General features: G+C 57.9%; 4 protein-coding genes across 4 annotated transcripts; all 4 read left to right on the plus strand.

Moving 5' to 3' along the window:
• Positions 1–1,209: 1,209 nt before the first annotated feature.
• Positions 1,210–3,252, plus strand: LINJ_35_1400 (conserved hypothetical protein; the record flags this gene model as incomplete). Its single annotated transcript, XM_001468914.1, has 1 exon — positions 1,210–3,252. One exon carries the CDS (start codon positions 1,210–1,212, stop codon positions 3,250–3,252), a length of 2,043 nt encoding a protein of 680 aa, XP_001468951.1.
• A 2,515-nt stretch (positions 3,253–5,767) lies between these two features.
• Positions 5,768–6,466, plus strand: LINJ_35_1410 (conserved hypothetical protein; the record flags this gene model as incomplete). The annotated part of the gene is made up of 1 exon (XM_001468915.1): positions 5,768–6,466. One exon carries the CDS (start codon positions 5,768–5,770, stop codon positions 6,464–6,466), a length of 699 nt encoding a protein of 232 aa, XP_001468952.1.
• Positions 6,467–7,749: 1,283 nt separating this feature from the next.
• LINJ_35_1420 (putative threonyl-tRNA synthetase) lies at positions 7,750–10,116 on the plus strand (the record flags this gene model as incomplete). The annotated part of the gene is made up of 1 exon (XM_001468916.1): positions 7,750–10,116. The coding sequence occupies one exon, from the start codon at positions 7,750–7,752 to the stop codon at positions 10,114–10,116; it is 2,367 nt and encodes a 788-aa protein (XP_001468953.1).
• A 1,722-nt stretch (positions 10,117–11,838) lies between these two features.
• On the plus strand, positions 11,839–13,716 carry LINJ_35_1430 (putative peroxisome targeting signal 1 receptor; the record flags this gene model as incomplete). Its single annotated transcript, XM_001468917.1, has 1 exon — positions 11,839–13,716. One exon carries the CDS (start codon positions 11,839–11,841, stop codon positions 13,714–13,716), a length of 1,878 nt encoding a protein of 625 aa, XP_001468954.1.
• Between the last annotated feature and the right edge of the window lie 680 nt (positions 13,717–14,396).

Consider the following 14,396-nt stretch of genomic DNA (forward strand, 5'->3'; position numbering starts at 1 on the left):
TTTTTTTCGCGCTTTTGCTTGATCTCGTCCTTCTTCAGGAGTGGTTCGCGCCTATTTTCTTCGCATTGCTTTTCTTGTCTTTTTGCTTTACGTTTGGTGATTCCTCGCGCTCGTGCACACCCACGCGCTCTCTTCGACAAGCAGCACTGCAGCACACATACCGAGAGGCGGAGCAGAAGCAGACGCACATACACCCAATTTGCATTGTACGAGTACCCCCGCACCTCGTCAAGTGGCTTTGTTGCTTCTCTTGCCCTCCTTGGTAGAGCCCTTCATAACGCGCACCCGCTTTTTTTTCCTTCGCGCCTCAGTAACTGCTGTAATACGCACGTGTCTGCTTGAGCCGTGTGCGAGCTTTACTCGGATCTCGTCTCCCCCAACGTTTACAGCTTCATTCTCACAGACATCGCGGCGCAGAAGAGGAGGGAGACCCATCACAAGGGTGGGCAAAAAAAAGTACTGCGTTGTGTGTGTGTGTGTGTGTGTATGCTCGTGGGATTGAGGGCCGGCGGGTCCAGCTCGATTCGAGGAGAGCAAAAAGAAAAGTGCCTGTGACGACCGCCTCTGCATCACGACAGCGCCGCCGTTTGTTCAGTTGGCCTCTGGCGGAGCACAAACTCTCAAAAGAAGGGAAAAGAAGTAGGCAAAGAAGAAGAGAAAGGTGAAGGCGGCCACGGACTCCTTCACCTCACCCACCACGATCGACTTTCAGTGGCTGAGCGAGGAGCAGTAAATTAGTCATCGCGAACGCTCCCTCATCCGGTCTCTCTTTTTTTGTCTCCCGTGAGCTTCCCTTTCCTGCATCCCGCTTTCCTCTCTCAAGATCTCTCTCGCTTGTGCAGCTCCACGGGGTGAGGCTTTAGCGTGGTTTTCTTCGCATCTTCAACGCATGCGCGTGTGCAGCTGTGCAGCATCACTGCATTTGGTTTTTGTGCGATCGGTTTTGCTGAGTTTTGGCTGCTGTGTCGGTCTCTGTGCGGTGGCGTTCCACAAAACACCCCTTTTTTTTTCTATCTGCTCTTGCGATATCTGCACTCTACATTTCCTCTGCTGTTTTTCGGGGCTGTTTTCGTAGCCCGGCAACCGTAGTAGAGGCACGTAGCAGCAGCGCTCCGGTGGTGCATCTCCGCTGCGCCGTTCTTCTTTGCTGAACTTTGTACGTGCACTCGACCTACTCACCCGCCTACCCTGAACAGCAGCAGTGCGTGGATGGAGTACCTAGATAATCTCTTGAACAGGAAGATCGAGCGGGAGCGGCTCGGCGCGGGCGGTGCTGACGCGTCTTCATCGTCTGCGGCTTCAGCGGCCGGAACTAGCAGCAAGCATGTTGATGGACACGGCGCTACCGGAGATAGGCAGCTCAAGTCTGCGGCACTGCGACTGTGTTGGCTCTGCAACCGAACAAGTCCCTTGCGCTTCCGTTTACAAGGAGGCATCCACCTCTGCTTTACGTGCTTCCGGGCCTCGTACTTGTCGCTGCTCCTCCCCATCATCAACACACCTGCCAGACGCGCGAGTGACGCGAGATTCTTGAAGCTGATCGGCAGCATTGAAAACGAAAGGGCGGGGTCCGTGTCGTCTCCAACTGATGAGCTACTCGCCAGCATGTACGGTGAGGTAATTGAGCCACAGCAGGCATCGTTCGTAATGAGCTCGTCCATGATGCGGCTGCGGCGGGAGGAGGAGGAGCAGCGCCTACTGTCGGCCACGCGGCGCCCTCGCAGTGGTGGTGCCGCCAGCTCCGCGAAGAGCGTTAAATCCTTTTGGAATTGCCCCCTGTGTACCTTCCTGAACGCGGCCGTCGCGCGCGAGTGCGAGGCGTGCGGGTTCGTCAATCCTGGCGAGGTCACCTGCCCCGTCTGCAAGGCTCGCTGCTCCCTCGGCATGATAGGCACACCGTTGTCCGAGGAGAACCCCGCCAGCAGGTGCAAGACCGGCGAGCCGCATTGCATCTGGAACTGCCGCGAGTGCGGCGGGCTTAACACCCTCGACGGTGACCGTTGCACGTCGTGCCGCCAGCCGCGCTACTGGGCATGCTCGCAGTGCACGGCACTGCACCACATGGCGCGCGGCGAGGATGGCTTGCGCTACTGTCCCACCTGCGGCGCGTACAACACCCCGGATGACATCTTGGTTGGCCAGGCAAAGATCGACAAGGAGACCAGGTATGCGGGTATGGTGACGGCGCAGCAGAGTGCGGCGCAGCGGCGCAAGAGCGGCAGCAAGGACCATGACCACAACCGCGGTGGCTCACGGGCTGCAGCAGGCGGTGCTGCCGCGGCGAAAGCCGACGACCAAATCGTCTTTGGCGTTAACGACGCCCATACGCTGGAGGAGCTGGAGCGGCAGAAGCAAATCGAAAACAATGAAAAACGGCTGCTTTCCCGCCTGAACCGGCTGCACATTTCCCGCAACCTGCAGAAGACGGACGGCAACTGCCTCTTCCGGGCTCTGGCGAACCAGCTCTTTGGGCAGCCACGGCTGCATTACCTCGTCCGCTCCCTCGCTACCGCGTACATGAGCGAGCACTCGGAAGACTACGCCATCCTCTTCGACGGCCCGGCGGAGTGGAAGAAGTACCTGACAGCGATGAAGGAGCAGGGAACCTGGGGTGATGAGCTATGCCTCAACGCTGCCGCCCGTTGCTTTCGGGTTAACATCCACGTCATCACGAGCGACCAGGAGCGCTGGCACATTGTGTTCCAGCACGACCAGCTAGGGCGCACGCGCACGGTTCGCAGCGACGAGGATGCGAGGACGAACAACATGGCGCAGACTTTGACCAGTTATGAAGGTGTGTCGCTGTTTCTCGCCTACCTCTCCCCGGTGCATTACGACGACATCACTCCCTTGCCCGTAGCACACCTCCAGCTCGGCGAGCTGCTCAGCGGGGAGCTGAACAAGCGCATGAAGCGCAATCAGACGACACACAGTCCCAGTGACAGTGGTAGCAGCACTTCTGCATTAGCATCAGCAGGCCCCAGCAGCGGCGGCCGCTGGGCAGATGCTTCGAACTTTTCACACCTGCCTTCCCGTCCGCTTCTCGCGGACCCGGCTAAACCGCGCACGAGATCGTCTGATGACCTTGTCAAGTCGTGCCTGGAGTCACCGACCGTGTCAAACGCGACGGCGCCACCGGTGCCACGCTCGCGGCCGCATTCCTGCAAGCCGGACACATACAAGAGCTCGGAGCCGCCGTCGCGGCCCCCGCCGACTTCGCCGACTAGCTTGCCAAGCGAGTACACATGCTAGTTGCCATTCTGCGCCCAGCGTGCGGAAGGGGAGTGGGGAGGAGGACGAGACGCCAAAGAGAGAACAGCCAGGGAACGCGCTCACGTGTGTGCGTTCGCCTTCCGCTTATTTTCATTGTGGGTGCGCGCAGCAACGTGCTCGCACGGGTGACATACGAAAAAGGTGACTCTGATAGACTTGTGGCCTCACCGATCCCTCGACGTGTCGAACACGACTCTTGCGGCTGTCTCTCGCTCTCCGCGTGTGTTGGGGCTCTTCTGACCTTCCCATACTGTTACCTGCTTCTCCCTTTCCAATGCTGTCTCTCTCTCTCGGACATGCACATCCTTGTGATTGCTTTGCCGTTGATTTCTCTCTCTGTATGTTCTTTTTTTATATTTGTTTTGCCTCTCTCCTCTTGCTCGTGCTTTCGCTGCTGACTCTATTTTCTATCTCACGCACGCACACACACACATACACACACACACACCGTTTCTCGTTGCGCTTCTAGCCTGTGAACTGACTGCAGGCGCGCGAAGAGTGCGGAAGAGAACGAAAGGGACTGTGAACGGGTGTTCTGAATGGGGGTGTTGCGCGCGTGTTCAGCGGGGCGAAGAAAAAAGGGATAGAAGAGCAAGAATGGCCACCAGCAGCTGGCGTTGATGTGCAAGGTGCCTGTGCAGTGCCAACAAGCCGACGCCGGTGGGCGCGTGCTCGTGGTTCTTGTTTGTGCGCATACCCGTGGCTGGTCTCTCCCCTCTCTCTCCGCTCTTCGCTTTTCTTATCTGTCTCTCCTTCCTCATGTCTCTGTGTCGTGTCACTGTTGCTCATTTCTTGCCTGCTCTCTCTATCTCTTTCTCTCTCTCTGTGTCTTCGGGTTTGCGAGTTGCTGTTATTGATGGGAGCGCGTCACACGATATGCTCCTACATTCGTCTTTCCTTCACGGAAGGAGACATTCTATCAAAACACACACACACACACACACACACACACACACACAAAGACATTTGTTTTTTACGTGGGAGTGCATCAACATTTCTGCTTTTTTGCCCTTTTACTGATTTATGATGTGCTCCCCACTTCGTTCTTCTTCCTGCGAGTGTGGTGCATGTAGGTGTGTGTGTGTGTGTAGGCCTACCAGCAATGACTCTTATTGGTTCCTTTTTCCCAGTGTGAGTTGCCTCCGGTAGTTTTGCGAAACGCTCAACGTTGAGCGCCATCTTTCTTTTCCTTTTTCATTATTTGTTTAGTTGCTAGTCATTTCTGCGTGTGGCAGTTGTCACTGACCGTGCCATCACCCTCATTCTGTTTGTCTCCGCTTTTCCCCGCCCTCCTTCTTGCCTTTTTATGGCCCCTTTCGGTGATGATCCCCAGTTTATCGTTCCCTCTGTTCCCCGACGCGTTCGCTTCGCGTTTGCTCATATGGACGGTCTGGCCTGTCTCTTGACTCCTCCACCCGCGCGATCGGTGCGGAATGGCTACTGGGGAAGAGAGGCCTAAGGAACAGCCGAAGAGGAGTGTGCGTGTGTGTGTCGCGGCGGACGGGTGCCACCGTGCCACACACACACAAACATGCGAACACACACATCCTCAGATACACATGCACCCGCACTGCCCATCTCCTTCTTCCACGCTCATACCCATTCTTTCTACAGGAGAATCAACAGACAATACCGAAAGGTCTTGTGATGCGGGCGCACAGGCAATAATACTAAAAAAAGAAGAGCATGGCTGCCCCAGGCGCGCCAGGCATGCAAGTACTGCCTCTTTACCAAGAAACGCGATCCGGAGAAGCTGTGCAGGAGCTGTTCGAGATGGCGCAGCAATGTGTGAGCAAGCTGCAATGCATACAAGACGCGCACTCATAGGCAGCATGTAAGGTGGGGTGTGGAAGGGTGCGGAAGAAGCGAAGGTATACCGCTGAGCTAATGAATGCATTGATGACTTCACTTGTGTGAGCTTATTTTAGAAGTAAACAGCGCCACGTGCACGGATGCCCAGCTGCGTATTCACGTGCGTGTGGCTGGGTTGCTTGAGGTGTGCTTTGCCTTTCTCTGCGGCGGTCTCCCAGCTCTTTCCCTCATTTCAATCGCGTTCAACTCGCGTGAATGCTTCTTGTCGGAAAGAATGATCGGCCTGGACGCCGTCTCACAGACATTGGCGCTCGTCTGCCGACTCGCTTTCGCTTGCCCATTTTCTGCCCTCCCCCCATTATCCGTTTCGCTGCCGCTTCACATCCTCCACGTGTCTCCGTCCTCCCCGCATGATCCATACACGCGCATACACACGCAAGAAACATACACACACACACACACGCACATCCACATACACGAACCCAGTCGCGCACTCAGGTGCGCACATCGAGGGGAGTGAGAGAGAAGAGCGGACGCCTCGCGCTCATCCTCATTCCACCGCCCTCGCCCCACACCACCGTGGACGAGACTGAACTCTTTTTTTCGCCTTTCTGTCTTCTCTAGTCGTCTACGTCGTCACACACACGTGCACACGGGGAGGAGCGACACAAGAGGCCGAGAGATGAGCCTTTTAGAGGAGCGCTACGCTCCGCCGTCGCAGCGCGGCGTGCTCTACTTTAATACCATCCCGCGCGACATGCGACCACAGGAGATCCGGCTGCACTTCAATCGTTACGGCGAAATTCGTCGCATGAAGTTCATTCCCTTCCCGAAGAAGGCGCGCCGCCCGGGCGGACCGCTTCTCCCGTTGCAATACAAGGAGGGCTGGATGGAGTTCACCTCCGCTAGCGATGCGCAACATGCGGCGCAGTGCATGAATGGCCAGCCGATCGACGTGAAGCGGCAGCGTCGGTGCTACGGTCAGCTGTGGACAGTGCGCTTCATGGACGGGTTCACGTGGGACTCACTGTTGGAGGAGGCGGAAGGGAAGCGGCGTGCTCGGCGTGCGGCCGAGGTGGAGGCGCGCAGGGCGGAGCGGTCCATGAACGAGGCTTATCGGCGGATGGTGATGCAGGCGGAGCAGCAGCGAAAGGCGAAGCGGCGCCCTCGCGAGAAAGTGGAGGCGGCCAGCCACAGCGACGCCGATGCGGAAGGCGATGCGTCAAATTCATCCGTAGCTACAGACAGCGGAGCTTCACGTGTTCGCGGCGGTACAGGTCGTGGTGCCGCAGCCAAGTCTTCCACCAAGCCGAAGGCGCATTCGGCGAAGAAGTCCGAGCTCGACCCCACGAAGAAGGCTAAGAGGCGCCGAGACGCGTAGCAACGAGCAAGCTGGAGCGGGCGGTGGTGAAGCGATCGGGGGAAAGGGGATAGCGCAAGGCAGCCTGTAGGAGAGGCCTCATCCGTGCGACGTTCCTCCTCCTGCATATATCGGCTCCCTTTTCATCTTTGCTGTTCGCTCGAGTTGTCTCTGCTCTGGTCTCGTACGCTCGGTTGCTCTGGAGGCGTCCACGGGGGCTTTCGCGCATGTTGCCGCAGCGCGAGCAGATCCGCTTGTGCGCGTATGTGTACGGCACAAACGTGCTCATCTTTTCACTGTATAAGACGCAGTAAGCCAAGCGAACAACGGCGCAAGGCACAACGCAATACTGTCGCTGTGTAGAGGCGCATGGTCGAAGGAGAGGCTATGCAAATGGACACATGTCCGGTCACGCTTGCTCGTTGTTTTTTTCTGTCTCTTTCCACACCCTTCTCCCATCCTTCTCTTGCGGAGTGAAAAGGGGGAAAAGAAGGGGTGCTTCGAGGTGGTCCAGCCCCCGGCCAAGACAGTGCTCACGCGGGTTGGCTACCCCACCTCCATGCGCGGCGCCCTTTCTCTCTCGTATTGGTCCTCTCCATCGTTCTTTTCCACTCTCACGCTTCCCGCGCATCTCTGCATCTGCATATACATCACATGCGCGCATGCTGACGCTCAACAAACGTGCGTCCTCGGCCCCGCATGTAGCGCCACCGTAACCCCATTTTCAACATCCACGCATACAAACGAACTAACCAAAGTAAATTAGCGACTGCCTGCCACCTACACGCAAGCCCCATAGGCGCTCTCTTCACCTCAGACGTGGTGCCTTCATCAGCTTTTCTCTCTTTTTTCCACTTTCTCTCGTGGTTGGTTGTGATCTTAATCCCGATTGTTTTTGGCCAGGCTAAGCGATCGCGCACCTATACGGTTGTCTTCTTGTGTGCATGTATGTGTGCGCGCGCTTCTTCAAGAGACAAAAGACAAACAAAGAGAGAAAAATCTGCAGCGGCAGCTCCGTGATGGGTTGTGCCTTCGCGCACGCGTACGTGTCTCAGCAGTCTTGACCCAAACGAAAAACGGCCTCGATCTCTCAGCTCCGCGTCTTCAGCTCGCCATCTGCAACGTGCTTTGGACGTGGTTCTCGCTTGCTGTTCTCGTACCGTGCTTCCCCGTGTGCGCGTGCGAGTATCCGTAGCGGTCTGCGTAGCTCCGTAGCCGAGTGCTTCAGCTGCGGCTTCCTCTGCGTCTCGCATCGCAGCTTCTTTTCCTCTTCGTCTGTTGCGTGCAACTTGACCTCAGCCACTATGTCTGGCAAGAAGAAGGCGGCGGAGGCGACCGTGGACCTGGCCACCCTGGCGGAGCCAGGCTTCTGGAGGCAACGCGTCGAAATCTTCGAGCAGCTATGGCAGCAGCAGCAGAACCGCTATGAGTCGATGAAGGCCCCGATCAAGGTGAGCCTCCCGGATGGAAAGGTGATGGACGCCGAGAGCTGGGTTACGTGCCCGCTGGACATCGCAAAGCGCCTGTCCAACTCGCTGCCAGACAAGGTCATTGTGGCCCGCGTGAACGAGGCGCTGTGGGACCTGACGCGGCCGTTCGAGGCTGACTGTCAACTGGAGCTGCTGGACTGGGACGAAAAGGATGCGCGTGAGGTGTTCTGGCACAGCTCCTCGCACGTGCTCGGCTACGCGCTCGAGCGCATCTTCGACACGAAGCTCTCCGTCGGCCCGGCGCTGGAGGAGGGCGGTTTCTTTTACGAGGGTCTCACCAATCGCCCGGTGTCGGAGTCCGACTACAAGGCGATCGAGTCGGCCATGCAGGAGCTGGTGAAGCAGAAGATGCCATACCAGCGTCTCGAAGTGTCGAAGGAGGACGCCCTGAGACTCTTCGGCTACACGGAGTTCAAGAGCAAGATCCTGGCAAGCAAGGTGCCGGACGGAGGCTCGTGCACCGTGTACCGGTGCGGTATGCTGATTGACCCGTGCCGTGGTCCCCACCTCCCGGACACGGGCCGCGTCAAGGCCTTTGCTGTGACCAAGAACTCCTCCTCTTACCTTGAGGGCAAGGCCGAGAACGAGGTGCTGCAGCGCGTGTACGGCATTTCGTTTCCGAAGAACCCCATGCTGACGGAGTGGAAGACGATCCAGGAGGAGGCCGCGAAGCGCGACCACCGCGTAATTGGCCGCCAGCAGAACCTCTTCAACTTCCACGAGGTCTCACCTGGCAGCGCCTTCTGGCTGCCGCACGGCGCCCGGATCTACAACACTCTCGTAGAATTCCTGCGCAAGAAGTATCGCCGCTGCGGCTTTCAGGAGGTCATCTCGCCGAACATGTACTCCTCCAAACTTTGGATGGTGTCGGGCCACTGGGAGAAGTACGCCGATAACATGTTCTGCACCAAGTGCGAGAAGGAGGACTTTGGTCTGAAGCCGATGAACTGCCCGGGCCACTGCATCATGTTCGCGTCGCAGCCGCACTCGTACAAGGAGCTGCCGATTCGCTACGCCGACTTTGGCGTGCTGCACCGGAACGAGCTGAGCGGTGCCTTGACGGGGCTGACCCGCGTGCGCCGCTTCCAGCAGGACGATGCACACATCTTCTGCCGCATGGACCAGATCACAGATGAGATGGAGGGCCAGATGCAGTTCCTCAGCGACGTTTACGGCGTGCTGGGCTTCAAGTTCTACTTTTACCACTCCACCCGCCCCGCGAACAAGCTCGGCTCTGAAGCGCTCTGGGACCAGTCCGAATCGTATCTGCGCACCGCGCTCAACCGGTTCTGCGGCATTCCGGAGGAGCTGCCCGATCCGTTGCACCCGGACCAGCGCTTTCACTACGACGGCAAGCCGGACTCGGTCAAGAAGATGAAGGCGCTCATGAAGAAGGCGGAGCGCTGCGAGGACCCGAACGCGTGGAAGGGCCCGACCAACGGCGGCGATGGCTGGATCGAGAACGCTGGGGACGGCGCCTTCTACGGCCCCAAGATCGACATCGTCGTCGAGGACGCGCTGCGCCGCCGCCACCAGTGCGCCACGATCCAGTTGGACTTCAACCTGCCGAGCCGCTTCGGCCTCAAGTACACCCTTCCCGCCGCAGAGAAGGACGAGACGACGGTGAGCCCAACGGAGAAGCAGAAGCATGCCGACCCTGCCCTGACCGCGTCGTCGCCGGCCGTGGAGGATTGCGTGAGCAAACCGAAGCCCGGCACGTACGAGGCTGCTGTGCGTGACCTTGGCATCGACCTCGAGCTGGACGCCAACCAGGCCCGCCCCGTCATGATCCACCGCGCCATTCTCGGTTCCTTGGAGCGCTCGATCGCCATTCTGTGCGAGCACTTTGGCGGCGACTGGCCCTTCTGGCTGAGCCCCCGCCAAGTGATGGTGGTGCCTGTTTCGGCCTCCAACTACGAGTATTCACAGCAGGTGCGCGACACGATGCACGATGCCGGCTTCCACGCGGACGTCGACAACGGTGCCGCCACGCTGGACAAGAAGATCCGCAATGCGGAAAAGGCGCGCTACAACTTTATCCTTGTCGTGGGCCAGAAGGAGCAGGACGCGACCGCCGTCAACATCCGCGCGCGCGGGGAGAAGAGACTGGGCAACAAGTCACTCGTGGAGGCGGTGCAGTGGCTCAAGGAGCTGGCGGACACACATAACCGGGAGTACTAGGCCACTCTGCTAATGACAAATAGGCAGGGCTATACAGGGATGCGGGGGTGCATGTGCGCATGCTGGTGTGCTTGCGGGTGCTTGAGTGGGTCGGTTACATATGTGATTGTGAGAAACGCGTGGGGCTGCGGGTCGTGAGTAGTGGGAGAGATTGTAGGCGGAGGATGGAGGTGCTAGAGCGGAACGAAGAACTTGTGCGAGACGCGTGTGTGTGTGGGGAGGGAGTACATGCACTTGGAAATTTATGACTTTTGTCTTGTGTGCTCGCTACGAGATTCGTATTCGTGGGGTTGTCTCTTCACCCGCCCTTTTTCTTTTCCCATTTTCGTTCTTCTGATTTTCGCTTCTTTTTCTCCCAGCACAGTTGACCGTTGCCTCCTACGTGTGGTATCTCTCTCTCCGCCTTTGTCTTACTCTTGCCTCCCTCCCCCAAAAAAGAAAAAAAGTCATCCTGCATGTTTGCCAGTACTGATTTTGCATGGGCACCAGCGAATGAACGGTCACGGTGGAGTTGTGCTCCCCTCGAAATAACCTCGAATAAGACGGAAGATGAAAGTGTGGAGGCGCTTCGCGTCGCAACGCGACGAGAGCGGGGGTGGTCTTTCGTCTCTGGTGTTTATTTTGCTGTTTGCTCGTGTGGTCTGTCTGTCTGTCTGTCTGCCTGCCTGTGCCTATGTGCATCTCTCTATGACTTCGACGTTTCTCCCCCCTCCTCCTTTGCTGGAGGTGGCTTGCTCGAGCGCTTGTGTGCGCGTTGGTCTCTGTTCTCGCTTTGTGTGCGTTTTCTTCGGTTGCGGCTCTCTACGTGTTGCCGTTGCCCGCCTGCGCCATGGGCGTATATGTCGTCTTTGTTTTTTTTTTGTAATGGTTCGCATACCTCTTCCGTTCCTTGTATTGGTGCTTCCACCCCCCTCACCTCACTCCCCCTTGCTGTGTGCTCTTTAACAATGGCGTAAAGGCTGAACGATCACAGCAGCAAGACGAAGAGGAGCCCAGAGGACGGAAGACGAAGGCAGAGGAAACGAAAAGGCTTGACAAAGACGAAGTCATGCGCTTCTCTTGGTGCTGCCTCTGCCTCTTTCTTTTCTTCAGCTACTCCGAACACAGGCATCTGATCAGTGGACTCGCGGGTATGCGCGCGAGCCCTTTTCTCTGTCGCTCTTTTGTTGTTAAGAGGGCATGCTGATGCAAGCTGTGTGACAGCCATGTGCACCGCTGATCTATCAACCGCTTTTGACCTGCTTTCGAGCGACTCTGTGCCTACGTGCTACTGACGGCAGAGCGTGGCAAATGTGACAGCACAACCGCCTTCGCTCGGCCTTCCTCCCTCGCGCCTCTTCGCGGCGCTCTGACAAGGCCAACGCTTCTCTCGCAACATCATGATCTACATTAACCTCCTCATCCTTGTGTCCCTCCTTGTTTTCTCACCTCAACTTTGCCGAATCGCCGCCCTGATGATGGCCCAAATACACCCTCCCTCCCAAGCATCGTCGTCGTGCTTGTACACACATACGCACGCGCACAGTCTCCCGGCGCACACACGCACATACGGCGGAGCCAAACCGTCACAAGACTACGCACCCACCCCTACGTTCGTAGCTCCTCTGCGTATCTGCGAAGCTCGCTCCGTTCCCGACGCACCTAAGTCAGCGCGCAACTAACTCGTCCCTATCTGTTTCCATATTGTTTGTTCCCCCCCTCAACACAAAACAAACGGCCACAATGGACTGCAACACTGGGATGCAGCTGGGGCAGCAGTTCTCTAAGGACGCCACGATGATGCATGGTGGCGTGCCCATGAGCGGCGCCATGTCGGAGCAGGATGCCCTGATGGTGGGCGCGCAGGTGGCGGGCGCTAACCCCATGATGGCGGCTCAGTGGGCACAGAATTTTCAGCAGCAACAGGCGATGCAAGCGATGCGACAGCAGCACGAGATGGAGCAGGCATTTCAGAACTCGCAGCAGCAGCAAGCCGCTGCTGCGCAGAGTAGACAGATGCTTGGCATGGCTGGGCCGCAGCAACAGCAATTCATGGCGCAGCAGCAGCAAGCATCCATGATGAATGCCGCTATGATGAGCCAGGGGATGATGGCGGCTAACATGGGCTTAGGTATGATGATGCCACGCACGCAGTATCAGCCGTTGCCCAACCTGTCCGCGCTGCAGCCCAAGCAGCAGCAGCCGCTTGCCAACCTAGCACCAGCGGCGCAGGACTCGGCGTGGGCGGACCAGCTCAGCCAGCAACAATGGAGCACCGACTACTCGCAGGTGCAGACCTTCAGTGCACCAGGGATGGAGGACAAGACGGTGGAGGAGCGGATAAAGGATAGCGAATTCTACAAGTTCATGGACCAGGTCAAGAATAAGGAGGTACTGATTGACGAGGAGAAGGGCGAGCTGGTGCAGGGCCCCGGCCCCGAGGTCGGGGTGCCAGAGGATGCGGAGTACCTTCGTCACTGGGCCGAGATGGAGGGGCTACACATGCCAGAGAGCGTCTTTCAGTCGCCTCCACCGGCGAGCGCGATGATGTCTCCGGAGAACGGGGACCCGGACGCGTACGTCAAGGAGATGGATATGGCCGAGAACGACGTCGAGGACTGGGCGCAGGAGTATGCGGAGATGCAGGAACGCCTGCAGAAGGTGACGAACAGCACCGACTACCCCTTCGAGCCTAACAACCCGTACATGTTCCACGACTTTCCGTTCGATGAGGGGATGGAGATGCTCCAGCTTGGCAACCTTGCCGAGGCCGCTCTTGCTTTTGAGGCGGTTTGCCATAAGGACAGCAGTAATGAGAAGGCATGGCAGATTCTTGGAACGACGCAGGCGGAGAACGAGAAGGACGGGCTGGCCATCATTGCGCTCAACAACGCCCGCAAACTGAACCCCCGCAACCTCGAGGTTCACGCCGCGCTGAGCGTGTCGCACACGAACGAGCGCAACGCCGACGCCGCCATGGACTCGCTGAAGGCGTGGCTCGTAAATCATCCCGAGTATGAGCAGCTCGCCTCCGTGTCTATCCCGCCTAACGCGGAGCTCGACGTGCAGGAAACGTTCTTCTTTGCCGATCCGTCCCGCATGCGGGAGGCCCGTACCCTCTATGAAGCCGCCATCGAGATGAACCCGAGCGACTCGCAGCTTTTCACGAATCTCGGCGTGCTGCACAATGTGGCACATGAGTTCGACGAGGCTGCCGAGTGCTTCCGCAAGGCGGTCGCGCTGCACCCCGATGACCCCAAGATGTGGAACAAGCTCGGCGCCACCCTGGCAAACGGCGGCCACCCTGACCAGGCACTGGAGGCGTACAATCGCGCTCTGGACATCAACCCAGGCTATGTACGGGCCATGTACAACATGGCAGTGGCGTACAGCAACATGTCGCAGTACAACATGGCCGCCCGCCAAATTGTCAAGGCGATCGCGTCGCAGCAGGGCGGCACGAAGCCCAGCGGCGAGGGTTCCATCATGGCGACACGCAACATGTGGGACCTTCTGCGTATGACGCTGAACCTCATGGACCGCGATGACTTGGTGCAGCTGACATACAACGAGCAATTGGAGCCGTTTGTGAAGGAGTTCGGACTTGAGGGCCACGTCTAATCACCTGCTACACGAGGCAGAGACAGAGAGTGCTTCACAGCAGCGCGGTGGTAAGCGCATTGCTGAGGAGTGGGATGGGGGGTGCGGCAAGCGATCCATCGCCATACCCTTTTCTTGGCCCGCTCTCCTCTCCGCCTTCGCCTATACGTGAGCTCCTGTTCTTGCTGTCTCCCCCACTCGTTTCAGAGCTTATTCTCTCTTTTCTCTCCTTCCTGTGCTCGCCCCCAACCGCCCTCCTTTTCCTCCATCAAACGTCTGTGCTTCACCGTCTCCCTCTTTCCTTCCCTCTTTCCCTCCTTCCCTCCCCCCTTCCCTTCCCCCAAGCAGCGCCGCACACCCTATCAACCAATGAGCCACGCACTCCAATCATGTTTTGTATTGTTCTCTTTTCTTGCCCGCCTCTTTTTTTTCCTCTCGGAAAAGGAGGCATCGCCGCTGGTGGCCTCACGCCCTTCTCGGTTGCTGCTTCCTCGCGTTTCCTTTTGCCGTTGTTTTCTTGGGCTGCCACCCTCCCCCTTTTTTATACATATGTATGTGTCTGTGTGTGTGTGTGTGCGTGTGCGTCGTTTCTTCACCTCTGATGACGGTGTCTCTCTTTCTCTCCTTCCACTTCTCTTTTCGTCTCCTTTCCCTCAGTGCACTTGTCTACCTGCGTCTCTGCTCACCCCCTCCCTCTGTGT

This window comes from Leishmania infantum, chromosome 35, assembly GCF_000002875.2.
Source record: "Leishmania infantum JPCM5 genome chromosome 35".
Classification (NCBI taxonomy): Eukaryota; Euglenozoa; class Kinetoplastea; order Trypanosomatida; family Trypanosomatidae; genus Leishmania; species Leishmania infantum.